This window comes from Schistocerca gregaria, chromosome 2 (assembly GCF_023897955.1).
Source record: "Schistocerca gregaria isolate iqSchGreg1 chromosome 2, iqSchGreg1.2, whole genome shotgun sequence".
Lineage (NCBI taxonomy): Eukaryota > Metazoa > Arthropoda > Insecta > Orthoptera > Acrididae > Schistocerca > Schistocerca gregaria.
Window position 1 is genome coordinate 480,321,748 of NC_064921.1, and position 25,583 is coordinate 480,347,330.

At 41.4% G+C, this 25,583-nt stretch overlaps 1 protein-coding gene and 1 non-coding gene across 3 annotated transcripts in view; both read left to right on the top strand.

The window, feature by feature from the left end:
* The window catches only part of LOC126336191 (uncharacterized), a 52,079-nt gene extending 26,897 nt beyond the window's left edge, over window positions 1-25,182 (top strand). The window contains exons 3-4 of one of the 2 annotated variants that reach the window (XM_049999697.1): window positions 5,516-5,728; window positions 24,930-25,182. In XM_049999697.1, coding sequence (XP_049855654.1) covers window positions 5,516-5,728; window positions 24,930-25,052 — 336 coding nt within the window. In that variant the 3' untranslated portion in view covers window positions 25,053-25,182. The remainder of the gene's footprint in view (window positions 1-5,515; window positions 5,729-24,929) is intronic. The other variant, XM_049999698.1, reaches the window with a different exon arrangement.
* Window positions 6,209-6,283, top strand: Trnas-cga (transfer RNA serine (anticodon CGA)). The gene has a single exon. It is a non-coding gene; the product is annotated as a tRNA-Ser (tRNA).
* Window positions 25,183-25,583: the final 401 nt, after the last annotated feature.

The window sequence follows — 25,583 nt, forward strand, 5'->3', positions numbered from 1 at the left end:
GAACAACAATTCTTTATTTTACTACAGATTCCTTCATAACCACTTGAACAGTAATTTTTTTAGAGTTGATAACATTGAAAACTTTTCTTCACGCTGTTGAATGAAGCTGGGTTCGGTCACACTTGTTTTGGAATACTTTTGTTAGAAACTTTAAGCCATCTGCTAAGGAAAAGCCCAAATCTGAATTATCTGCTACTAACAGAAAAAGGTATTAAAAGTTTCTGTCTTTAAAGAAATGTCTTCATTTCCTTGATTTGTGCTTCTTGTCTCACTTTTTACTATGTTACACATAGTTTTCATCTTTTTGATGGTTGATCTTGTTTTATGGTTGATCTTATTTTTTCTAGAAGGTACATACCTTATGATGCACTGAAGACTTTGTCTAGTATTTTAGAGTTATATTGCACCCTGTCCTCATCTGTGCCTCTTAATGCCAAGTAAAATTTTCTGTTAGATAGGCATGGAATTCTCATTCCGCTTGTAGTCCGGCGTATATTTAAATTTAGTGTTTTCACCAGTTAATTTCCCAGGAAAACAGTTTTTAAAGTACTCAGTGACAATGTTACGGAACACTTTACATTATTATGTATATTGTGCACAACTTTACAGTCTGTATTTCGCAAATTCGTCTTAAATTTCTTGTTTTCTTTCTCATTTATTACTCTTGTAGTTATCCAATTATTTTTATTTATGACATGCAATTTGATACTCAATTTCAGCAGTCAACTTCGTGTTCTGAGTGGCCATTAACAATGGGAACCACACTATGACTTCGCAGTTTGATGCATATGGCACTCATTAAAATGTTGTCAATAGCGGTGTTGATGGTTCCCACAGGTTTTGTTGCAAACTGTATCATTGGTGCTACATTATACGAAATAGCAAGGGACGCAGTACAACTCTTGAATAGATGTGATTCAGAAAATTTAAATTAAAATTTCTACTTAATATTATCTCATTATGCTTGGAAATTAAGATATTCCACATATAATTCAAAATTACCACATGGAAACCTATATATTGTGACTATTATTATTGACAAAATGTAAGGGTATCAATGTTTTTATATTTATTTCCCTTTCTCCATATCTGACCCGCAGGAACTGGATACCAAGTGATACCCATCCATATCCTCTACCTATTAGCAAATGAAGGTCATAAACACATATTACACATTCATGATTACCAGGTTGCAGTTCGTTTAAATAAGTCGGAAGCTCCTTGATTTTATTTTTTCAAGCTTCTAATATTTTGATGCAGTAAGTTTATTTTGATTTTTTGCTTTACCTTCAAATATTTTAATCTTTTAATTTTCTGTTATATTTAGTCATTTTAAAGCTGATAGTATGGAATCTTAGTTTATCATCAAAAAGTGCTGACTTCACCACCAGTGACGGCAGCGATACGCCCATAAGTGTCAGTGCCCCTTTTTAAAGATTATACTATCAACCCAACCAATTTGCCTTTTCCATTTCCGCTCAGATGTAGGCCAAGCTTTGTAAAATTACACACCTGTCAATAGCATCAACAGAAGTCAAACCTATGTTTGATGCCACACCTAATAGAAGCAGCTGATCTGATTCCATCTTATGGGTCAAGATGGAGTCAGAGCTGTTCAAATGGGACTTATCAACGCCCGAAAATAGGGGAAAAATTAACATTGGTACTGCTCGTTGCTGAAGTTATCTCTCTCTGGTCACCCAAGATGCTGCAACCATGGTCCCTGTCAATACTGACTCCTGCTTCACCCATCATTACAACATGAACTTCCTTTTTTGCAGAACTATATCTTCTATCTCTTAGCTAAGACTCGCATTTAATCCTAAAAATTTGTAATCTGGAATTCATTTCCTAGTTATTCATGTAGCAACTGGCCTACACCTCTTCCATGACTACTACCTAATATCAGGGCTATCATCTTCTTTATTACTTTTTCTGAAACTACTGGTTTCCTGACGAAAGCATGCTGTGCCTTGGCTATCCTACATCTTCCCGAGAGTCTTCCTTTTCCTATTCAGATAGAAAGGCAGTTCAGTTTTTCGTGCCTGTGACAAAGCTATCACATACTGATATCCTCCTGTGGACTTTGTTTCCTGCTGTCACTTTCCACATGTCGTTACTGTTTTCCTCCCATATTTCCTGTTGTGCCCTAGAACTGTCAAGCTCTGCCTTAAGGGCCCTTATATTTTCCTACTGTTCATCTATTTTACTTTCACAATTTTCCACGCCACTTCGTTCCCCTCATGAAGCCATCTTCCACAACAACTGCACTGCAACCCAAAAGAAACTTTTCTATGATAGCTCAAACACTTTGAGTTTATATTTGTTTACAAATAAAATGGAACCTGAGCCAACTAACCAAGGTAAACTGTATATCGCTACAGTTATACACTTAAGTTGTATAGTACCTTAAGTGTACAGCTACTGATTGACAAAACACATTAAACGCATTTATAAGGAAATTTATCGATATCTCAGCAACAAAAATTTAGGTCTAGAGACAAGTACACAAGACACAAAAGTTAAACAATATTTCGAAAAATACAATATAAAAAGAAATCTAAAATTACGCAGGTAAACAAAGGCTAATGTTTGAACAAAAGACAAAACACCTTTAAATACTGCACTTAATATAACGGACGGTCAGATGAATTAGAGTCAGATGGAAAAAAGTAAGTAAACTGTTTATTATCTCGAAAGCAATCGCCTTAACTGTTAATACATTTACCTAACTTTGAGACAAGACGGTCAGTGTCTCCATGGGAAAATGTTTGCCGTTGCCGTTGCCTACGAAACCCTCAGCGTACCCAGGCGTGCACCTCTTCGTCCGAAGCAAATATACGGTCACGAATGTCTTTCTTCAGGGATCCAAAAACATGGAAACTCTCATGGGGAGAGATTGGGGCTGAATGGAGGAAGTGTAAAGATATCCCTGCGAAACTTTTGCAGCGTGCTCGTAACAACATTGTCAACATGTGGATAGGCATTATTCCGTGACAGGATGTAGCCGTCTGTCGATATTCCTGGACGTCTGGACTTGATGGCTCACTTTAGTTTTTGCAAAGTGTCCAGACACCGCTGTGTGTTAATTGTGCCACCGTGTTCTAGAATATCAATGAGCAGCGGTCCCCTGAAGTCAAAGAAAAAGATCGTTATGACTTTCCCGGAGCTGGGGAATCAGTATGCTTCATTGTTGGGTCGGACGCTTGCTCTCTGGCTCAAATTGACACCATATTTCATCTTCCTCGACAATACGGGACAGGAAACAATATTCTTCCTCGTGATATCATTCCAGGTGCTGCAGTGATTCCGACATTCTGTTCAAATTCTGCTCCTCCATCAAGCTGTGGGGAATTCACTGCACACAGCTTTTCCAGAACTTCAGATATTTTGTCATGATGGCGTGAGAGCTACCGTGAGTGATGCTCAACATGAACCGAATGTCTTCCACAGCCCGCCGTCGATAACTTCTGACGGCAGCATCCACCGCAATAACAGAAAGGGGTGATGAGTCTGTCCTGGCCAACTGCTATCTTCCAACGTACCCGACCTTCTAGAAATCGTTTATTCCGCGAAAACACATGTGCGCGTGACGTTCTCTGTTCGCTATACACGGCAGACATTCGGACATGAATTTCACTTCCCGACGCTCCCTCCGCAGTCAAAAACAGCGCTACACCTCGCTGTTCCTCGGCTGCACACACGACTTGCTGACCTCAAGTGTAGTAGACAGATTGCACAATGTTGAACGTTCGCGCTATTTCTTCGTGATTCGTAATAGACCGCACTTCTACACACACCCCTACCGGCGTTACCAACGTCCACCCCCTTCTAAGTATAAAGGGCGATTCGAAAAGGGCTTCACAACTTCGGAATAATATAGAAATTTATTTACATAACTTACAGAATCGGTAGGCGTGTCATTTTGTGGCGAATAACCTCAAATTTCACATAGAAGTGTCAAGTGTCATTTTGGATTCCACGTGATTATCATTTGTGATGCGGCAAACATCCCATCGGACTATTTTCTGACCCACCAGGAAAATAAAGGAATTTTTTAGGTCGGCAAAAGATGCACGACACCCTTTGGCTACACCGGGGGTATATAAAATTCCTTGTAGTTGTGGACAGGTTTACATCGGTACCACAAAGGGAAGTGTGAACACCCGTCTTGTTGAACATAAGAAAAATTGCCGCCTGGGTCACACGGATAAATCTGCCGTAGCGGAACATGTTCACCAGGAAGGTGATCATAAAATATAATTCAGCGAGATGAGCGTCATATCAAAAACCTCGCATTATTATGCACGCTTGTATAGAGAGGCTATCGAGATTGATAAACATCGTAATAATTTTAACAGGAAAGACGAAGGTGTTAAACTGGATAAAATTTGGATGTCAGCGTTGCACCGCAAGCGCGTCGATCGATTACTTTCAATCGAGAATGGTGGCATTACCAGAGACAATCTCATAGCCGACGCCACGTGATCGACAGTGGCGCCCTCTGCACTGCCTATATAATCAGCGCTTCCTCGAGTTCCCTTCGCAGTTCGCCGTTTTACCTCCGAGGATGTCTCCCGCAGTCGGAGACGAAACGTCAGGAGAGAGTTTTATACTTCGATCACGTCCTATGAGTCCGGAAGTTTTAAGTGAAGATCCCATCGGTAATCAGTTTCTTCGTTGCAGCAAATACGGCATAACTTGTGCAGCAGTAGCGCAAATTCGATTTTTCAGGTCTGCTGAATTCTTTGGTACGCGAGGTACATACATCTTTAATGAAACCCCCTATAAAGAAATCCAGTGGTGTCAAGTCTGAATAACGAGGTGGTCATGCAGTTGGTTCGTCACGGCCAGTCCACCAACCTGGGAAGCGATTATCAAGGAAACCTCGAACTTTCATGAGGAAATGAGGTGGTGCACCGTCTTGTTGGTAATAAAGGGTCCCATCGCGGTCATCTTCATCGATCTTAGTAATTAAAGAGTACCATGAAACCAAAACACACAGTGAGCTCGCTCCGCACTAGTGGAAGCAGCTATTTTAATTGTGTTCTACGCTGGAGCTCCTGGTGGCGGAAGGGGCACTGATGCACCACGTGGATCAAACTTGAGGTTGTTTGCTACAAAATCACACATGTACCGATTCTATAATGTTATCTCCATAAATTTATGTATCATTCCAAAGTCGCTCACCTATCTCGTTTTCATTTGACTGCTCCTTAGACATACGAAAAATGGCATTATCACTGAAAGATACTACTGTTCCTTTCGACACCTGTGCTGTTACCAACAAATAAATGTTCAGAAACAAGGCCAGCGCATGTAATATTAAGGACTCGGTCTTGGCGCAAATCGCATACAATATCATCGTACCAACATCAGGTGATTGTTTTGATTTGATGTTGGTCACATGCGCGGTATGGTAGCTCGCTCAGTAGATACTCCTGCTTTATGGAGATAGCTGCAGACACGAATCGCAACTGACAGATTTTGTGGTGTCGATGTGGCTTGCCCGCAGGTTCCGCCTGACGGGCTGTACGACTGGCAGCCCGAATCGCTGCGCGACCCGTCGTGCCCACAGCACGGCTACCAGCAGTACGGGTTTGCCGGCTACCCCGGCTACCAGGACTCGCAAGGCTACCAGACGGCGCTGAGCAGCCCGCTGTACGAGCACCAGCAAGACAGTGACATCTTCTCCGACAGCCAGCCCGCTTTCCCCACAGACGACGACGTAAGTGCTTGAGGTTTAACGAAGGCCAAAGTACTGATGATGATGCGAGGAGAAACTGCCACTAGTCATGATCTATATTTTCACACGTTTATTCTTACTTGAAACATCTTTCAAGCTATTGCAGGGTCATCGACCGGTGACTGCATTTAATAACGTTTATTTCGTGACCCACGTACAGATCATCGCCAAAATTGTACCACTCCTGAAACAATTTAGAGGGACTGAGCTTAAATATCAAATCAAATGGCTCTGAGCACTAAGGGGCTTAACATATGAGGTCATCATTCCCCTTGACTTAAAACTACTTAACCTGAAACTTCCTGGCAGATTAAAACTGAGAAGAATATTGCGGAGACGTGGCTTAGCTTTTCTTTCAGGAGTGCTAGTTCTGCAAGGTTCGCAGGAGAGCTTCTGTAAAGTTTGGTAAGTAGGAGACGAGGTACTGGCAGCAGTAAAGCTTTGGGGACGGGGCGTGAGTTATGCTTGGGTAGCTCAGTTGGCAGAGCACTTGCCCGCGAAAGGCAAAGGTCCCGAGTTCGAGTCTCGGCCCGGCAAACAGTTTTAATCTGCCAGGAAGTTTCATATCAGCGCACACGCCACTGCAGAGTGAAAATTTCGTTCTGAATACTTAAACCTAACTAGCCTAAGGACATCGCACATATCCATGCTCGAGGCAAGATTTGAACCTGCGACCGTAGCAGCTGCGCAGTTCCTGTTTGAAGCCCCTAGAACCGCTCGGCCACAGCGACCGGCTACTAAAATATCCACAATTTTTTTATAAGAATTAGTAATGTTATTATTCAGCTTTTCTTGATCTGTTCGTTAACGATGTAATTTTGGGCGTTCATCCGAGTTGTTTAATTTTATGTAGAATATTCAGCGACCGTCCCAGTCGTCTTCTTCGCGTCCTGCGAGCATTGCTGTCTTAGGCAGTCGCTTTCTGAACCCCAAGCAGATGCGTACTATTTGCTGGTGTCGCGACGCTATTTACAGCCCGGTACACCCTCTGATGCTCATTTATTTGTCGGAATCCTTACTTTTATTCCGTGAAGGCAGAGATCCCAGACTGCGACTCTTTGGAAGAATCCTAGGGAAACGTAGTCCATCAACGATCTAAATAGCATACAAAACTCTTCTTCGACCAGTTCTGGAATACTGCTCGTCAATATGGGGCCAGTGCTGGATGGAATCGACAGAGAAAATAGAGAAGATCCAAAGAAGAACAGCGCGTATCGTCACAGGTTAATTTAGTAAGCATGACAGCGTTACGAAAATCATCAGCCAACTGCAGTGGCAGACGCTGCAAAGGAGGCGTTGTGCCTCACGGTGTGGTTTACTGTCAAAAGTTCTGAGAGCGAATATTCGTAGGAGAATCGACAAATATACTACTTCGTCCTACATATATCTGACGGAAAGACTATGACGATAAAACGTGGAAGATTCTAGCCGTCGCGGGGCTTACCGGCAATTGTTCTTCCCACTAAAAATTCGCGAATGGTACAGGAAATTGGAGAAGTGGCAGTGGTACACAAAAAGTAGCCCGTGTCACATACCGCAAGGGGGCTTGAGGAGTAGTGATGATGTGGCCGGCGACAAGTTAATAAACTGAGTGCCAGATCCCAAGTCTTGTTTAAATTAAAACCGCTGCCCTTGTTTCTTAAGTTTTACCGATCTCTATTTCGATAGATGCCTTTATGAAATGATATGCGACGAGCCCAGTGCCGTGATACAAATGCCAAGTTTCTGGCAAAGCTTAATTAAGGAACACTATTATTATTTTGTGGCTGTGTGGAAGGTATTGTGAGAAAAATCCTTAATTTACGGTTACTAGTTTCGGACAAGTCGTCCCACATCTGGAAATAGTCATACATAGTAACATGTACAAAGTTATTGACGGTATTTTTGTTCCGTCGCAACAACTACAAGGAAATGCGTATTTTTCCGACCAGATGCGTTTCGCTTTTTTTGAAGTAAAGAGCCGTCAGTGGTATGTAATTAAAAACAATTACAACTTAAGTTTACAAACCATTAATGATGCTTTACTTTAATGCGAAACACGCCTGTGAGACGGAGAAAAAATACCCTTAGGAATTGTAAAGCGACAACGGGCAATATGTCCACACAAATGAATAATTTAATGTACAAACTTATCTGCTGTGTGTTATCGGTACTTCTTGCAAATGGCACCAGGAAAACTGATACACAACGTAGCATTTCCAACTGACTAAGTCTCCCATGCTCGCTTAGATGTCATGTCTCTCATAGACAGCATTAAATGTACGTTGTTAAGGGACAAACGGTACAATCCCCTTCCCTTTAAAGACGCGCGATCTCGCTACTGTCTGTCATTCACTTTCGAGTAAAGACGAACAAGTCTGATATGGAGCATTAAAAGACACACCAAAGTCGGTGATCTCAGGTTTCGCAAGAGATAGTAGTGGTACCACAACAGCATTCGTCGCAGGCCCTCAAAGCCACTGCAGCCCAGAGCAGAAATCTGAGTTAATAAGTTATATGTTACAATGATCATTTTAACGATTTTTTTATCGGAGTGTTGTGGAATGGATTGGTTTATAGGCGATTACTCTTATAATTAATGAAGATATTCTTTTGCAGTCTTGTTCGTAAAACTATACTACAGTACTAATTCTTTACAGGCTATACGTTTTTAGATTGCGGCCGCGAAAACTGACAACGGCGGGTAAAGCGGAGTGCTGAGCACATGCCCCTCCATATCCGCATCCAGTGACGCCTAGTGGTTGAGAATGGCACGGTAGTAGGTCGGTACTATTGGGTCTTCCGAGGCCTGTTCGGATGAAGTTGCATTTGGAGTTTTTAGATAAAAGTTCGTCTATGGAAGAAGGAAATGTCAAAAAGTGGTTCAAATGGCTCTGAGCACTATGGGACTTAACATCTGTGGTCATCAGTCCCCTAGAACTTAGAACTACTTAAACCTAATTAACCTAAGGACATCACATAAATCCATGCCCGAGGCAGGATTCGAACGTGCGACCGTAGCAGTCGCGCGGTTCCGGACTGAGCGCCAAGAACCGCTAGACCACCGCGGCCGGCAAGGAAATTTCCAAAACAAATAATTTTAGGTTAGATTTGCTGCCTGTCAGACATTTTAGATTATTGAGCAAATGATCAAAAATTGTTAGTGATGCATATTGGGTTCCTTTCTGAGTCTGACAGCTTCAGTAATGGGTAATGTTTTTTTTTCTTAAAGTGCAGTTGTTCCCAGACGGTGACATGCGTACCACTGGTGGTACAGAAGGATGAAATTTCTGATGCTGACTTCCACTACTTAAAGGTGTGAAAGTGTCTTTTCCGTGTTGTTGTAGATTAAAAATAAATACAAGAACAGATGTAGTGTTGAAGAAGACTTGAGAGTTACGGTGAGCTCTTTCAAGGCAGACTTTGAAACTCTTATTAAAGACACAGCGCCGGCCGCGGTGGTCTCGCGGTTCTAGGCTCTCAGTCCGGAACCGCGCGACTGCTACGGTCGCACGTTCGAATCCTGCCTCGGGCATGGATGTGTGTGATGTCCTTAGGTTAGTTAGGTTTAAGTAGTTCTAAGTTCTAGGGGACTGATGACATCAGATGTTAAGTCCCATAGTGCTCAGAACCATTTGAACCAAAGACACAGCAACATACTTCCAGCTGAAATATATAGATGTTCATTCATCAAAAACCAAATTTGAAAACTGACTAAGTGCTGATTTTAAAGTCTGATTCACCATCAAAGCTTGAGTTCATTGTGAATCTTGTTGCTTTTGGCTGTTAATTTATTATATTCCAAGTTCAGTTTATGACTCTCTTGCACTACTGGTTTATATTATTTGTGATGTAAAGGTTGAATAGGCGTTTTAAATGTCATTCGTCTCTTACTTATTGATTGCTTGTATCAGAACCAGCTTAATTTCATTTCTTATTATGTGCTATAAGTAAGTACGACATGTGAACGTGAACAACTCTGTAAAATAACCTTCCCATGAAACGATATTACTGTGCGTGTCTCATTTCTGCCAACATGGTAGTTGATCAGCACAAGGCAAAAACCATATGTATGTTGTCAGCACTGGGCATGATAACAGAATTCTCCCTCCCCCCTACCACCCGTACCGTTCATCACTCCTGCGGCAGTTGTCACTCAACCTTCCTCACCCTCTTATGGTTCATTAAAAAGTGGATAAGCTGTAGTGGTATGCCCAATTTTCTAAAAACGTCAAGCGGTACGCATTGACAAAAAGTCTGGGATCGATCGATCGTGGCGAAAGCTGCTTGTAGCTGTCTCCGGACAGCAGCTAACCTCCCCCGCAGTCACTCTCAAGAAACAAAGTTCCTGCCCATCTCACACTGTGTACATTGTACTGTAACAGTAAAGGAAATGCTAATCCAAGCCGTCTGACCATCAGTGACAACGCTATAAGAAGATTTCAAACTACACGTCTTAAAATAATAGTGGTTACAGTCGCATAAAATGAGCGTTGCTGATTTTTAGGCGCTGATAACACTAAGTAAACTTTCCATGCAAAGAAGAATGCAACCCATGGGTTAAGTCACGGGCATTGCCGCAGTGCACACAGGTAGTCATATCTTTCTCATCAAATCACAGAGGCAAACTTTTGTATTATTATATAACTGAGGAGCCAAGTTATTCACACACACACACACACGCACACTTGTGCGTCATTACGTAACTGAGCCAAACATTTCACACACACACACACACGGAACTATGATCGTATCCAAGCGTGCACCTTTTCGTCCAGAGTAGATCGATGGTTACAAATATCTTTCAGGGCTCCAAAAATATGAAAATCACATACGAAGATATCGGTAATGCATGAAGGCTGAATAACGGCTTCCAAGCGAAATTTCTGCGACATAGTCGAAACAACATACACGCCAGTTCCGAGAAAGTAATGATAACCTTTTTCTTTGACTGGAAAGGCCTTCTGCAAACTGACCTTTTAAAACACTGTGCCAAAATTAACTCACAGTGGTAGGTGGATACTTTGCAAAAATTAAAGTGCGCCATCAAGTGCAAAATCCAAGTAATGTTGACGGACGGCATCATTCTGTTGCAGGATAACACACGCCCAGATGTTGTCAAAGTTGTGTAGACTTCGCTGCAGAAGTTACGCTAGGGAGCCCTCATACATCCTCGATCTCTCCCCATGCGATTTCCAAATTTTTGGGACCCTGAAGAAAGAAATTAGCGTTTCGGACGAAGAGATGCACGCCTTATTCCATAGGCAACCACAAAGATTTTGCCATGAAGGCATTGACTGTCTACTCTCACAATGGGATAGGTGCAATAAGTGTTATGTTAAGATATTAACAGGTTTTGAATGGTAAATAATTTAGTTACTTTTTCCATATGTCTAGATTTGCTTTGACTGTATCTTATATATGTACAAACCAACCCGGCCATGCTTCGCAATTGCTAGAAACGTATATACGGGAACTGGGCATCCTCTCATCCCCTCTCTCTGTCCATTTCCTTCTCTGTTTGCCAATTTCCGTTCTTAATCCTTCTTCCTTCCTTCCACTGTGCAAAACCTCCTTCTCCTCCTCTCTATGACAATTTCCTCTTCCCTCCCCTCCCACCTCTCTTTCCACTTACCTCTCTTCTGACCTTAAGCCTTGCTTTTGTTATGCAAACTAAATCTTCATTGGGAATAGAAGTCACATAACACGAATAGGAGGTACATAAGTTGGGATCATTAGTATACAGGGCATGACAGAGACCTCTACAGCTGTTGCATCTGTGGGTATAGTAGATTTAATGACAATATTTCGGGTAGTTTTAATCCGCGAACGGGTAGGATTACAAAGTTTCGGACGATTCAGTTACCGTAGTAGTATTTTAATCACAAGCCGATGTATATGCAACATCCTATTTTGTGTTAAAAACGACGGCGAGGAAGGGGAAAAAAATTGTTGTACATACAACTTTTGTCTGAAATTAGATGTAATGGATAAGAATTTGTCTAATGCTTTATATGCCTTGCTATCGTCGTTGAAAAGAAAACAAAGTTAAAAATTTGACCGTCAGAAGGGGTAAAGATTTGAAGTAAATCGGTTAAAATCATTTGACGTTCTTGTTACCAGCTTCGCCTCATTATATATATATATATATATATATATATATATATATATATATATATATATATATATATATATATTGCATAAATGAAGAGTATATAGTCCATTCCCATCAGAATGTTCATTCTAGGACGGCCGAGGTGGCCGAGCGGTTGTAGGTGTTCAGTCCGGAACCGCGCGACTGTTACGGTCGCAGGTTCGAATCCTACCTCGGGCATGGATGTGTGTGATGTCCTTAGGTTAGTTAGGTTTAAGTAGTTCTAAGTTATAGGGGACTGATGACCTCAGATGGTAAGTCCCATAATGCTCAGATCCATCCCTTTTTTTTAATTTTAGATTCGTGTAAAAGTTTGAAGTGTATCGGTCAAGTACTTTTCAAGATTTTTGGTATCAATGTTAAACTACGACTTGTGTTGACATAGTAGTATAGAAAATACAGATACTATGGTGATTGAAACCCCCTTTCGTAGCCGAGTTCTCTAACGCTTGTCAGTGTGATGATGTTTCACCTATACGCAACTGGTTTGGATCTGTCTAGTAGAAATACTTATCATCACCACATCAGGGATGAAAAGGTGTTGCGTAAATCTCCTGAACACTGGCAGTGCGCCACATTCCGGGACTACACACCAAAACTTTCCTCAGTGTCTTGTGGAGTAAGGGCTTGTTGCGCTCGGTGAGGATCTGTTCGTAGCTTCAGGAAGTCCCCGGCATGTTGTTCGAGAGGAGAAGGGTATGTGCCAGCACCATGTCTCACCTTTTCTTCTCGCTTCATTTCGTGATTATGCAACGCAGTGGGAACATAATTCCGTTGTTGTTGTTGTGGTCTTCAGTCCAGAGACTGGTTTGATGCAGCTCTCCATGCTACTCTATCCTGTGCAAGCTTCTTCATCTCCCAGTACCTACTGCAACCTACATCCTTCTGAATCTGTTTAGTGTATTCATCTCTTGATCTGCCTCTACGATTTTTACCCTCCACGCTGCCCTTCAATACTAAATTGGTGATCCCTTGATGCCGCACAACATGTCCTACCAACCGATAGCTTCTTTTGGTCAAGTTGTGCCACAAACTTCTCTTCTCCTCAATCCTATTCAACACCTCCTCATTAGTTATGTGATCTACCCATCTAATCTTCGGCATTCTTCTGTAGCACCACATTTCGAAAGCTTATATTCTCTTCTAGTCTAAACTATTTATCGTCCATGTTTCACTTCGATACATGGCTACATTCTATACAAATACATTCAGAAACGACTTCCTGACACTTAAATCTATACTCGATGTTAACAAATTTCTCTTCTTCAGAAACGCTTTCCTTGCCATTGCCAGTGTACATTTTATATCCTCTCTATTTCGACCGTCATCAGTTATTTTGCTCCCCAAATAGCAAAACTCCTTACTACTTGAAGTATCTCATTTCCTAATCTAATTCCCTCAGCATCACCCGACTTAATTCGACTACATTCCACTATCCTCGTTTTGCTTTTGTTGATGTTCATCTTATATCCTCCTTTCAAGACACTGTCCATTCCATTCAACTGCTCTTCCAAGTCCTTTGCTGTCTCTGACAGAATTACAATGTCATCGGCGAACCTCAAAGTTTTTATTTCTTCTCCATGGATTTTAATACCTACTCCGAATTTTTCTTTTGTTTCCTTTACTGCTTGTTCAATATACAGATTGAATAACATCGGGGAGAGGCTACAACCCTGTCTTACTCCCTTCCCAACCACTGCTTCCCTTTCATGTCCCTCGACTCTTATAACTGCCATCTGGTTTCTGTACAAATTGTAAATAGCCTTTCGCTCCCTGTATTTTACCCCTGCCACCTTTAGAATTTGAAAGAGAGTATTCCACTCAACATTGTCAAAAGCTTCCTCTAAGTCTACAAATGCTCGAAACGTAGGATTGCCTTTCCTTAATCTTTCTTCTAAGGTAAGTCGTAAGGTCAGTATTGCCTCACGTGTTCCAGTGTTTCTACGGAATCCAAACTGATCTTCCCCGAGGTCGGCTTCTACTAGTTTTTCCATTCGTCTGTAAAGAATTCATGTTAGTATTTTGGAGCTGTGGCTTATTAAACTGATAGTTCGGTAATTTTCACATGTGTCAACACCTGCTTTCTTTGGGATTGGAATTATTATATTCTTCTTGAAGTCTGAGGGTATTTCGCCTGTTTCATACATCTTGCTCACCAGATGGTAGAGTTTTCTCAGGACTGGCTCTCCCAAGGCCGCCAGTAGTTCCAATGGAATGTTGTCTACTCCTAGGTCCTTGTTTCGACTCAGGTCTTTCAGTGCTCTGTCAAACTCTTCACGCAGTATCTTATCTCCCATTTCATTTTCATCTACATCCTCTTCCATTTCTATAATATTGTCCTCAAGTACATCGCCCTTGTATAGACCCTCTATATACTCCTTCCACCTTTCTGTTTTCCCTTCTTTGCTTAGAACTGGGTTTCCATCTGAGCTCTTGATGTTCATGCAAGTGGCTCTCTTATCTCCAAAGGTCTCTTTAATTTTCCTGTAGGCAATATCTATCTTACCCCTAGTGAGATAAGCCTATACATCCTTACATTTGTCCTCAACCACCACTGGTTCGCCATTTTGCACTTCCTGTCGATCTCATTTTTGACACGTTTGTATTCCTTTTTGCCTGCTTCATTTACTGCATTTTTGTATTTTCTCCTTTCATCAATTAAATTCAATATTTCTTCTGTTACCCAAGGATTTCTACTAGCCCTGGTCTTTTTACCAACTTGATCCTCTGCTGCCTTCACTTCTTCATCCCTCAAAGCTACCCATTCTTTTTCTACTGTATTTCTTTCTCCTATTTCTGTCAATTCTTCCCTTATGCTCTCCCTGAAACTCTGTACAACCTCTGGCTCTTTCAGTTTATCCAGGTCACATCTCCTTAAATTCCCACCTTTTCAGTTTCTTCAGTTTTAATCTACAGGTCATACCCAATTGATTGTGGTCTGAGTCCACATCTGCCACTGGAAATGTCTTACAATTTAAAACCTGGTTCCTAAATCTCTGTCTTACCATTATATAATCTATCTGAAACCTTTTAGTATCTCCAGGGTTCTTCCATGTATACAACCTTCTTTCATGATTCTTAAACCAAGTGTTAGCTATGATTAAGTTGTGGTCTGTGCAAAATTCTACCAAGCGGCTTCCTCTTTCATTTCTTAGCCCCAATCCATATTCACCTACTACATTTCCTTCTCTCCCTTGTCCTACACTCGAATTCCAGTCACCCATGACTATTAAAGTTTCGTCTCCTTTCACTATCTGAATAAGCTTTTTTATTTCATCATACATTTCTTCAATTTATTCGTCATCTGCAGAGCTAGTTGGCATATAAACTTGTACTACTGTAGTAGGTGTGGGCTTCGTATCTATCTTGGCCACAATAATGCGTTCACTATGCTGTTGTTGGATGTAGCCATGGTCTAGGGGTAGCGGCTTTGATTCATATTCTAAAACGTCTTCGGTCCCTGGTTTGATCCCCGCCACTGCCTTAATTTTGATAAATAATCAGCATTGGCGGCCGAAGACTTCCTGCATAAGAAGTCAGCCTCATTCTGCCAACGGCCTTGTCAAAGAGGGCGGAGGAGCGGATAGAGGTTCGGGGCACTCTCTTGTCCTAGGGATGGGAAATTGCCCCTAAAGGCGGAAGAATCAGCAATGATCAACGACATGAGGATGCATAAGGCAATGGAAACCACTGCATTAAAGACACGTAACGTGTATCCACAGGACATGTGACCTGTAGTTGAAGAAGTGTCATGATGATCTTTCCATTGGCAAAACATTCCGGAATAGTCCCCCATTCGGATCTCCGGGAGGGGACTGCTAATAGGAAGTTAACATGAGAAAAAGATTGAATAATCAACGATAGGATAATGTTCTACAAGTCGGGGCGTGGAATGTCAGAAGCTTGAACGTGGTAGGGAAACTAGAAAATCTGAAAAGGGAAATGCAAAGGCTCAATCTAGATATAGTAGGGGTCAGGGAAGTGAAGTGGAAGGAAGACAAGGATTTCTGGTCCGATGATTATCGGGTAATATCAACAGCAGCAGAAAATGGTATAACAGGTGTAGGATTCGTTATGAATAGGAAGGTAGGGCAGAGGGTGTGTTACTGTGAACAGTCCAGTGACCGGGTTGTTCTAATCAGAATCGACAGCAGACCAACACCGAAAACGATTGTTCAGGTATACATGTCGACGTCGCAAGCTGAAGATGAAAAGATAGAGAAAGTGTATGAGGATATTGAAAGGGTAATGCAGTATGTAAAGGGGGACGAAAATCTAATAGTCATGGGCGACTGGAATGCAGTTGTAGGGGAAGGAGTAGAAGAAAACTTACAGGAGAAAATGGGCATAGGACAAGGAATGAAAGAGAAGAAAGATTAATTGAGTTCTGTAACAAGTTTCAGCTAGTCATAGCGAATACCCTGTTCAAGAATCACAAGAGGAGGAGGTATACTTGGAAAAGGCCGGGAGATACGGGAAGATTTCAATTAGATTACATCATGGCCAGACAGAGATTCCGAAATCAGATACTGGATTGTAAGGCGTACCCAGGAGCAGATATAGACTCGGATCACAATATAGTAGTGGTGAAGAGTAGGCTGAAGTTCAAGACATTAGTCAGGAAGAATCAATACGCAAAGAAGTGGGACACGGAAGTTCTAAGGAATGACGAGATACGTTTGAAGTTCTCTAACGCTATAGATACAGCAATAAGGAATAGCGCAGTAGGCAGCACAGTCGAAGACGAATGGCCATCTCTAAAAAGGGCCATCACAGAAGTTGGGAAGGAAAACATAGGTACAAAGAAGGTAGCTGCAAAGAAACCATGGGTAACAGAAGAAATACTTCAGTTGATTGATGAAAGGAGGAAGTACAAACATGTTCCGGGAAAATCAGGAATACAGAAATATAAGTCGCTGAGGAATGAAATAAATAGGATGTGCAGGGAAGCTAAGACGAAATGGCTGCAGGAAAAATGTGAAGACATGGAAAAAGATATGATTGTCGGAAGGACAGACTCAGCATACAGGAAAGTCAAAACAACCTTTGGTGACATTAAAAGCAACGGTGGTAACATTAAGAGTGCAACGGGAATTCCACTGTTAGGTGCAGAGGAGAGAGCAGATAGGTGGAAAGGATACATTGAAAGCCTCTATGAGGGTGAAGATTTGTCTGATGTGATAGAAGAAGAAACATGAGTCGATTTAGAAGAGATAGGGGATCCAGTATTAGAATCGGAATTTAAAGGAGCTTTGGAGGACCTACCCTCACACAAGGCAGAAGGGATTGATAACATTCCATCAGAATTTCTAAAATCATTAGGGGAAGTGGCAAGAAAACGACTACTCACGTTGGTGTGTAGAATATATGAATCTGGCGACATACCATCTGACTTTCGGAAAAGCATCATCCACACAATTCCGAAGACGGCAAGAGCTGACAAGTGCGAGAATTATCGCTCAAACAGATTAACAGTTCATGCATCCAAGTTGCTTACAAGAATAATATACAGAAGAATGGAAAAGAAAATTGAGAATGCGCTAGGTGACGATCAGTTTGGCTTTAAGAAAAGTAAAAGCACGAGAGAGGCAATTCTGACGTTACGGCTAATAATGGAAGCAAGGCTAAAGAAAAATCAAGACACGTTCATAGGATTTGTCGACCTGGAAAAAGCGTTCGACAATATAAAATGGTGCAAGCTGTTCGAGATTCTGAAAAAAGTAGGGGTAAGCTATAGGGAGAGATGGGTCATATACAATATGTACAACAACCAAGAGGAATAATAAGAGTGGACAATCAAGAACTAAGTGCTCGTATGAAGAAGGGTGTAAGACAAGGCTGTAGCCTTTCGCCCCTACTCTTCAATCTGTACATCGAGGAAGCAATGAAGGAAATAAGAGAAAGGTTCAGGAGTGGAATTAATTTACAAGGTGAAAGGACATCAATGATACGATGAAGAAGAATTAAATGATCTGCTGAACGGAATGAACAGTCTAATGAGTACACAGTACGGTTTGAGAGTAAATCGGAGAAAGACGAAGGTAATGAGAAGTAGTAGAAATGAGAACAGCGAGAAACTTAACATCAGAATTGATGGTCACGATGTCAATGATGTTAAGTAATTCTGCTACCTAGGCAGTAAAATAACCAATGACGGACGGAGCAAGGAGGACATCAAAAGCAGACTCGCTATGGAAAAAAAGGCATTTCTGGCCAAGAGAAGTCTACTAATGTCAAATACCGGCCTTAATTTGAGGAAGAAATTTCTGAGGATGTACGTCTGGAGTACAGCATTGTATGGTAGTGAAACATGGACTGTGGGAAAACCGGAACAGAAGAGAATCGAAGCATTTGAGATGTGGTGCTATAGACGAATGTTGAAAATTAGGTGGACTGATAAGCTAAGGAATGAGGAGGTTCTACGCAGAATCGGAGAGGAAAGGAATATGTGGAAAACACTGATAAGGAGAAGGAACAGGATGATAGGACATCTGCCAAGACATGAGGGAATGACTTCCATGGTACTAGAGGGAGCTGTAGAGGGCAAAAACTGTAGACGAAGACAGAGATTGGAAAACGTCAAGCAAATAATTGAGGACGTAGGTTGCAAGTGCTACTCTGAGATGAAGAGGTTAGCACAGGGGAGGAATTCGTGGCGGGCCGCATCAAACCAGTCAGTAGACTGATGACAAAATGAAAAATGCTGTTTGTAGTAGCTTACCCGCATTCCTATTTCCCTATTCATTATTAAACCTATTCCTGCATTACCCTATTTGATTTTGTGTTTATAACCCTGTAGTCACCTGACCATAAGTCTTGTTCCTCCTGCCACTGAACTTCACTAATTCCCACTATATCTAACTTTAACTTATCCATTTCCCTTTTTAAATTTTCTAACGTACCTGCTCTATTAAGGATCTTACATTCCACGCTCCGATCCGTAGAACGCCTGGTTTCTTTCTTAACATAATTCCACAACACACAAATATTCATCACGGCCATCCATGTAATTCAAATGTAGACAGCAAACTATATAAAAAGTCACGGGCTTGTTTAGCACACAGGTCTTGCATTCAGCCTGAGTGGAGATCAGACTCCTGTTAGGAGACCCTGATTTCGGTTTCACGTTTTCCGTAATTCGAGTAAGGCGAATGGCTGGATGATTATTTCGAAAAGCACACAGCCAATTATTTACCTCATAATTAACCCATCTGTCATTGTCCTCAATTTTCAGTAAGTTTATACTGTTTGTCGCTGCCTAACGTGGGTATCTGCAGTGCTGAGGCCCAAGCTTTTTTCAGCTGAAATTATGTGTTAATCATGTGAAATTAAAATAATCAAGCGCAATGCCAGAACTGCCTCTGTAAAGCCTTGACGTTTCCTAAGGCCAATCTGATTATCTGATTCTCAATTAACAGATTCTCAATTTTCCTTTCTATTATTCTGTATTTTGTTCTTGTCAGCAACTTTGATATATGAGATGTTAAGCTGATTGATTAAAATTGCTACACCAAGAAGAAATGCAGATGATAAACGGTATTCATTGGACATATATATTATACTAGAACTGACATATGATTGCATTTTCGCGCAATTTGGGTGCATAGATTGTGAGAAATCAATACCCAGAACAACTACCTCAGGCCGTAATAACGGTCTTGATCCGCCTGGGCATTGAGTCAAACAGAGCTTGAATGGCGCGAAAAGGTACAGATGCCCATGCAGCTTCAGCACGATATCAGAGTTCATCAAGACTAGTGACTAGCGTATTGTGACGAGCCAGTTGCTCGGCCACCATTAGCCAGACATTTTCAATTGGCGAGAGATTTGGAGAATGTGCTGGGCAGGGCAGCAGTCGAACATTTTCTGTATCCAGAAAGGCCCGTACAGGACCTGCAATATGTGGTCGTGCATTATCCTGCTGAAATGTAGGATTTCGCAGGGATCGAATGAAGGGTAGAGCCACGGGTCGTAACACATCTAAAATATACCGTCCACTGCTCAAAGTGCCATCAATGCGAACGAGACGTGTAACCAATGGCACCCTATACCATGACACCAGGTGATACGACTGTATGGCGATAACGAAACATGCTTCCAATGTGCGTTCACCGCGATGTCGCCAAACACCGATGCGACCGTCTTGATGCTGTAAGCAGAACCTGGATTCATCCGAAAAAATTACGTTTTGCCATTCGTGCACCCAGGTTCGTTGTTGAGTACACCATCGCACGCGCTCCTGTCCGTGATGCAGCGTCAAGGGTAACCGCAGCCATGGTCTCCGAGCTGATAGTCCATGCTACTGCAAACGTCGCCGAACTGTTCGTGCAGATGGATGTTGGCTTGCAAACGTTCCCATCTGTTGACTCAGGTATCGAGACGTGGCTGTACGATCCGTTACAGCCATGCGGATAAGATGCCTGTCATCTCGACTGCTAGTGATACGAGGCCGTTGGGATCCATCACGGCGTTCCGTATTACCCTCATGAACCCACTGATTCCATATTCTGCTAACAGTGATTGCATCTCGACCAACGCGAGCAGCAATGTCGCGATACGATCAACCGAAATCGCGATAGGCTACAATCCGACGTCTATCAAAGTCGGAAACGTGATGGTACGCATTTCTCTTCCTTACACGAGGCATCACAACAACGTTTCACCAGGCAACGCCGATCAACTGCAGTTTGTGTATGAGAAATCGGTTGGCAACTTTCCACGTGTCTGTACATTGTAGGTATCGCCACGGGCGCCAGCCTTGTGTGAATGCTCTGAAAAGCTAATCCCATTGCATATCACAGCATCTTCTTGCTGTCGGTTAAATTTCGCGTCTGTAGCACGTCATCTTCATGGTGTAGCTATTTTAATGGCCAGTAGTGTATTTCGTCAGCTACCCAAGGCTGCTTCGTGATTATCTTCCTTGCACCTATAATCGTCTGTGCAACTGCTGTGCTTGCTCTTTTTAGAAATGTACATTCCTCTTCAACTGGAAATTAACTGTGTATTCAGTGTCCCAGTACCTACAGTCTCAGAGAACTACAGATGCACTAATTATTTATCAATGTTTCAGTATCCCTCTTCTTTCCACACTTATACTTCGTGACGATCCTCTTGAACATCAGCCTATTCTTCATCATTACTAAATTGCGATCTGAGTCGATATCTGTCCTGTGTTCGCCCTTACAATCCAGTGTCTAATTCCGGAATTGCGGAATGAAATCTAGCTGGTATATTCTTCTATTTCCACACATTTTTCAAATATATCTTCTCCTCCTGCGAATTTTGAGTCGTGTATTCGCTATTCTTAGGTGGAATTTATTGTAGCTATTTCCCCTCCCATTTACATTACCGAGACCATATTTTCCCGTAATTCTGTCTTCTATTCGTTCCCATAACAGAGCGTTCCACTCCGTCTTGAACATCACATTACCATCTCCCTTTGTATACAGTGTCAGTCGTCAACATGTTCATATACTCTATCTTTTCATCTTCTACATGCGACGTCGGCATGTATATTTGAACAATTGTTGTTGGCGTTTGCTGATCAATTCTGATGAGAATAATCCTGTCATTGAACTGTTCACAGTGACTCATTCTCAGCCCTACTTGTACAATGATGAAGAATCCTATTTCCGTTTTAGAATTTTCTGCTGCTGTTGTTATTACCCTATGTTCATCTGACCCTAAATCCTTTCCTTTTTTTCTTATTACTTCAAAGACCCCCAATGTATGTAGACTGAGTCTTAGATTTGCACTTATCAGACTGTCTAGCTTTCCTACAACATTCAGACTTCCGACCTTTCACACTCCTACTCGTAGAATGTTATCCTTTCTTTCGTTATTCGTTTTCCCATGATCATGGAATATCATCACAGTTACTAAACGAGCCCTCTTACATTTGATCATTGCTGATCTGCTACCTTTTGGAGCATTTTACCACCCCAAGAGGAAGAATGTGCCCTGAACTTAGAAGTAGCGATCCAAAAGTTTCCGTTTGACGGCATTTTTGCAATGAATATGCAACCCAGCACGACTACGGTGCGTGTATATAAGCAGCGACATGTAGGTAAGAGGTCAGTGTAGTCTTCGAACGGAAATTCTTGATCGTCCCTTCTACGTCAACCTCCTCGGTCCTCCTTCTTCAGCAATGGCTGGCGTTTTGATCAGTATACAAAGGTGCTCACCACAAAAAACATTTTTATTTTTTTAAATAGGAGTAATAAAAATCCTAGTACTTTGCGGTAATTCACTGTGCCAACTTTAATTCTTTTTTAGAGCTACTCCTACAACACATTTTCGGTTTGTTTTGTATTTTCTCACGAAATGTTTGTCATTGAATGCTGAAAGTGATGAAATTACTTTCGGCAACTACATGTTTCATACTCCCAACTAGGTTGGATACGCCCACATACGGCACGCGATCTCCACAGGATGTGCTTACTTCATCGATTTCTTAGCCACTGGTGCCCCCAATACTTATCTTCTCACATTAAACACCTATCATCATTCCACAATCACAACACCAGATCGGATACGTCTATCATCTTGGCTGTACCTTTACATAACACAAAATCTTTCTCCGTGTCATTCTCCATCTCAGCCATACTACTATGGAACGCGCTCCCCTGTGATCTGCGTCTTATCCAGAACTACTCAACATTCAAGAGGGAACTCAAAACTTACATATTAGGGACGGTATAGCCACCATTCTTGTGCCCCTCCCATCTCTTTCTTTCTCCTCTCCATCACAGCTTCGAATTTTACCGTTCTATTTCTCTTCCTCTAACCTATCTACCTCTTATATATCTCTTTCACCCCATTCTATCGTCTTATGTCTCTGCTCGATGAGAATAACTCACAAGCTGCAAGAACATAACGAGAAAATTCCCAACTAAGAATGGTACTGACATTCAGAAAAGAAAAGTATGTTTACTTTCATATACATAGTCATTATTATTATTACTATTATTATTATTATTATTATTATTACCATTATTATTATTATTGATTGTTATAATTATTTTTTATTGTTATAATTATCATTGTACTACTGTTATAATATCTATTTTTTTCTTTAACATCAATACTGCATAATAGGCTATATGTCCTTAATGTTAAGTAGAAACTGTAACTCGTTCAATCTGAGTATGCCTGGTTAGGTGTAAGAGAGGGCCTGAAGGCCCTAATCTTGCCAGGTAAAATAAATGCATAAATAAATAAATAAATAAATAAATATTGAAAATTAGTCGAGTGTATTCACGAACCCCGGTTTTCGTAATATATAGTAATATTGAAACTTGCATTAATTCAATTTTCCGTCAGCACTTGGCAGAAGGTGAAAGTAATACTAAACACGAAAAAACACTTCCTAATCTTCTGCAAAATTGTATTTAGTCACGAACCGGCTTTCGGCTTTCCAGGTCATCTTCAAGTGACAACTGACTGTCGCAAACACAGATAAACATGAAATGGGCTGAGACAAAAGAGCGAAAAATGACTCAGTGTTTACACAGGAAAACATTACAATAGTTACATTAACTAAAAAAGAGGTAAACCAAGTTTTATGTGGAGATACGTTTATCAGATGATGAGAAATAAGATGAATTTACAGTCTGAATCAAGTATTTGTAACTAGAACTTAATTAAACGAAGGGGTACATTGAAATTGAGTCTGGTCATTTAACACAAGGCTGGCATTCTCTGTCATATGTTTGTGTATTTCCAGGAAGCTCATTTTGGACCTTAACAAAGATATTATTCCAAGAAAACACGTATTTAGCATTTACAGAAAAAATATGCTGATACAGTAATCCCTGCAAGCTCCTAGCATCCCCACAGTCACAGGCATGGATCTTTCCATGCAGTGGTGCATCGCCTCATACTGCTCCATTATCGAAATCGGTCTTTGAAACATAACTACAAACCGTTGAACAAATGCTTCCAGTAACGGCTATAGCTCAACCCTGATTGATAATATTCTTAAAAAAAGAAAGTGAATGAAATTACACCGTTTCCATACGCTGGCCAACAGCAACCATTCATTTTTTGTAATACCTGGTGCAAAACTGCATATACTGGCAATATTTCAGACAACTTGCAAAAAAGTTAAAGTCTCGCAACTACAGACTGGAATTTTATAATATCAATAACGCATCAAAATTTTCATTTAACAGTAAAGACTATCTGCAGTCCTTGGCACATAGTAGGGTATATAAAACCATTTGAAACCAGTGTGAAAAAGTGTATATTGATCAGCCAGGCAGAGCTGTAGCAATTATGCTAGGTGAACATGAGAGAAAATGGAGATTAAGGAACAATGTTTTGACCTTTGCTGATCATCTTTTAAGAGAAAAGTATTCGTATAACGTAGACTGCGAAGTTTTATATTCTGTCAAGGAAAGCAGAAAGATGACCCTGCTGGGAACACTCGAAATCTGCAAACGCATGATACGGAATTCCAGCTTATTATTAAATGATCAGATTCGATTTCTATTTTACCCTTTGTTAAACTAAGTTTTCAGACTGTAAATTCATCTTATTCCTCACCATTTGCTAAAGGTATCTCCACATAAAACTTTTTTACGCCTTTTTTTACTTAATGTAATTATTGCAATTTTTTTCTTTGCAAACATTTTGTTATTTTTGAACCTTTCGTATAAATAATAACTGGGTCAGTCCCATTACATGTTTATCTATGTCCGCGATAGTCAGCTGTCACCTGGAGATGGCCTGAAAAGCCGGTTCTCGATCAAATAAACATAATTTTGCAGAACATTAGAAGGTGTTTTTCACTTAATCTTAAAATTGGTTTTAGATGTTCTAAAAAATTCAGTCGCAGCTCCATTCTGTTTACTGATTTGCCAGTCGTGCAGCTAATCTAGCATGTTGTATTTAAGTGAGATCTGTCAAGGTAAAGTACACCCTAGAAGAGATTGCATTATATTTCTTCACAATTCTAAAGGAGCAATACTGCTCAAAGCTACGATATGCTGTGGCGTGTGTACTGTACAGGTGGTACCTACACAACAGTGTCTGTCTCTGCCTTTGCAGGGCTTGAATATCTGCCCGCTGGGTTCGGGCATGTGCACCAGCCTGGACCATGGCTTCCCTACCTGTCCGCCCATTGAAGATGATGATGACGACCACCCGCCGGGATCTCAAGGCACCGAGTAGCTGGGCGAACTGAACGGCAGCGGGCAGCATGCACCGCGACGTCAGTCCACACCATCCACTACGTCTATGACCTAAAAAGCTCTGTAGCGAATGCTCAATTCTTATTAAAGCAATATCATCAGAAAATTAACACTTGGTACATACACTGAGAGGCCAAAAGTCTTGGGAAGACACTGGATGTGACGACGGTTGCCGGCTGCTGCGGCCCATGCGGTGCATTGTCTCCATACGGTAACGGTGGGAATGGCTTCCTGACGCCCCACATTCGAATCGATGGCCGACTGACTCACTTTCAATAGGTTCTTGATCGCCCCCTATGATTCTGCGGGGACAACGTAACTTCCGTTCGTCAAACACTTGTCACTGCCCCATGTGGTGGTTTACGCATCTGGAAACAGTCTCTGCGACAGGTCTGTCTAACTTCCGATATGTTATGACCCATGTGTCTTTCACAGACTGTCATCCCTCTTTTGAAGTCGGTTAACTTACGACCTCCTACGGCTTCCATAACATGTCTGCATGTAACAGGCT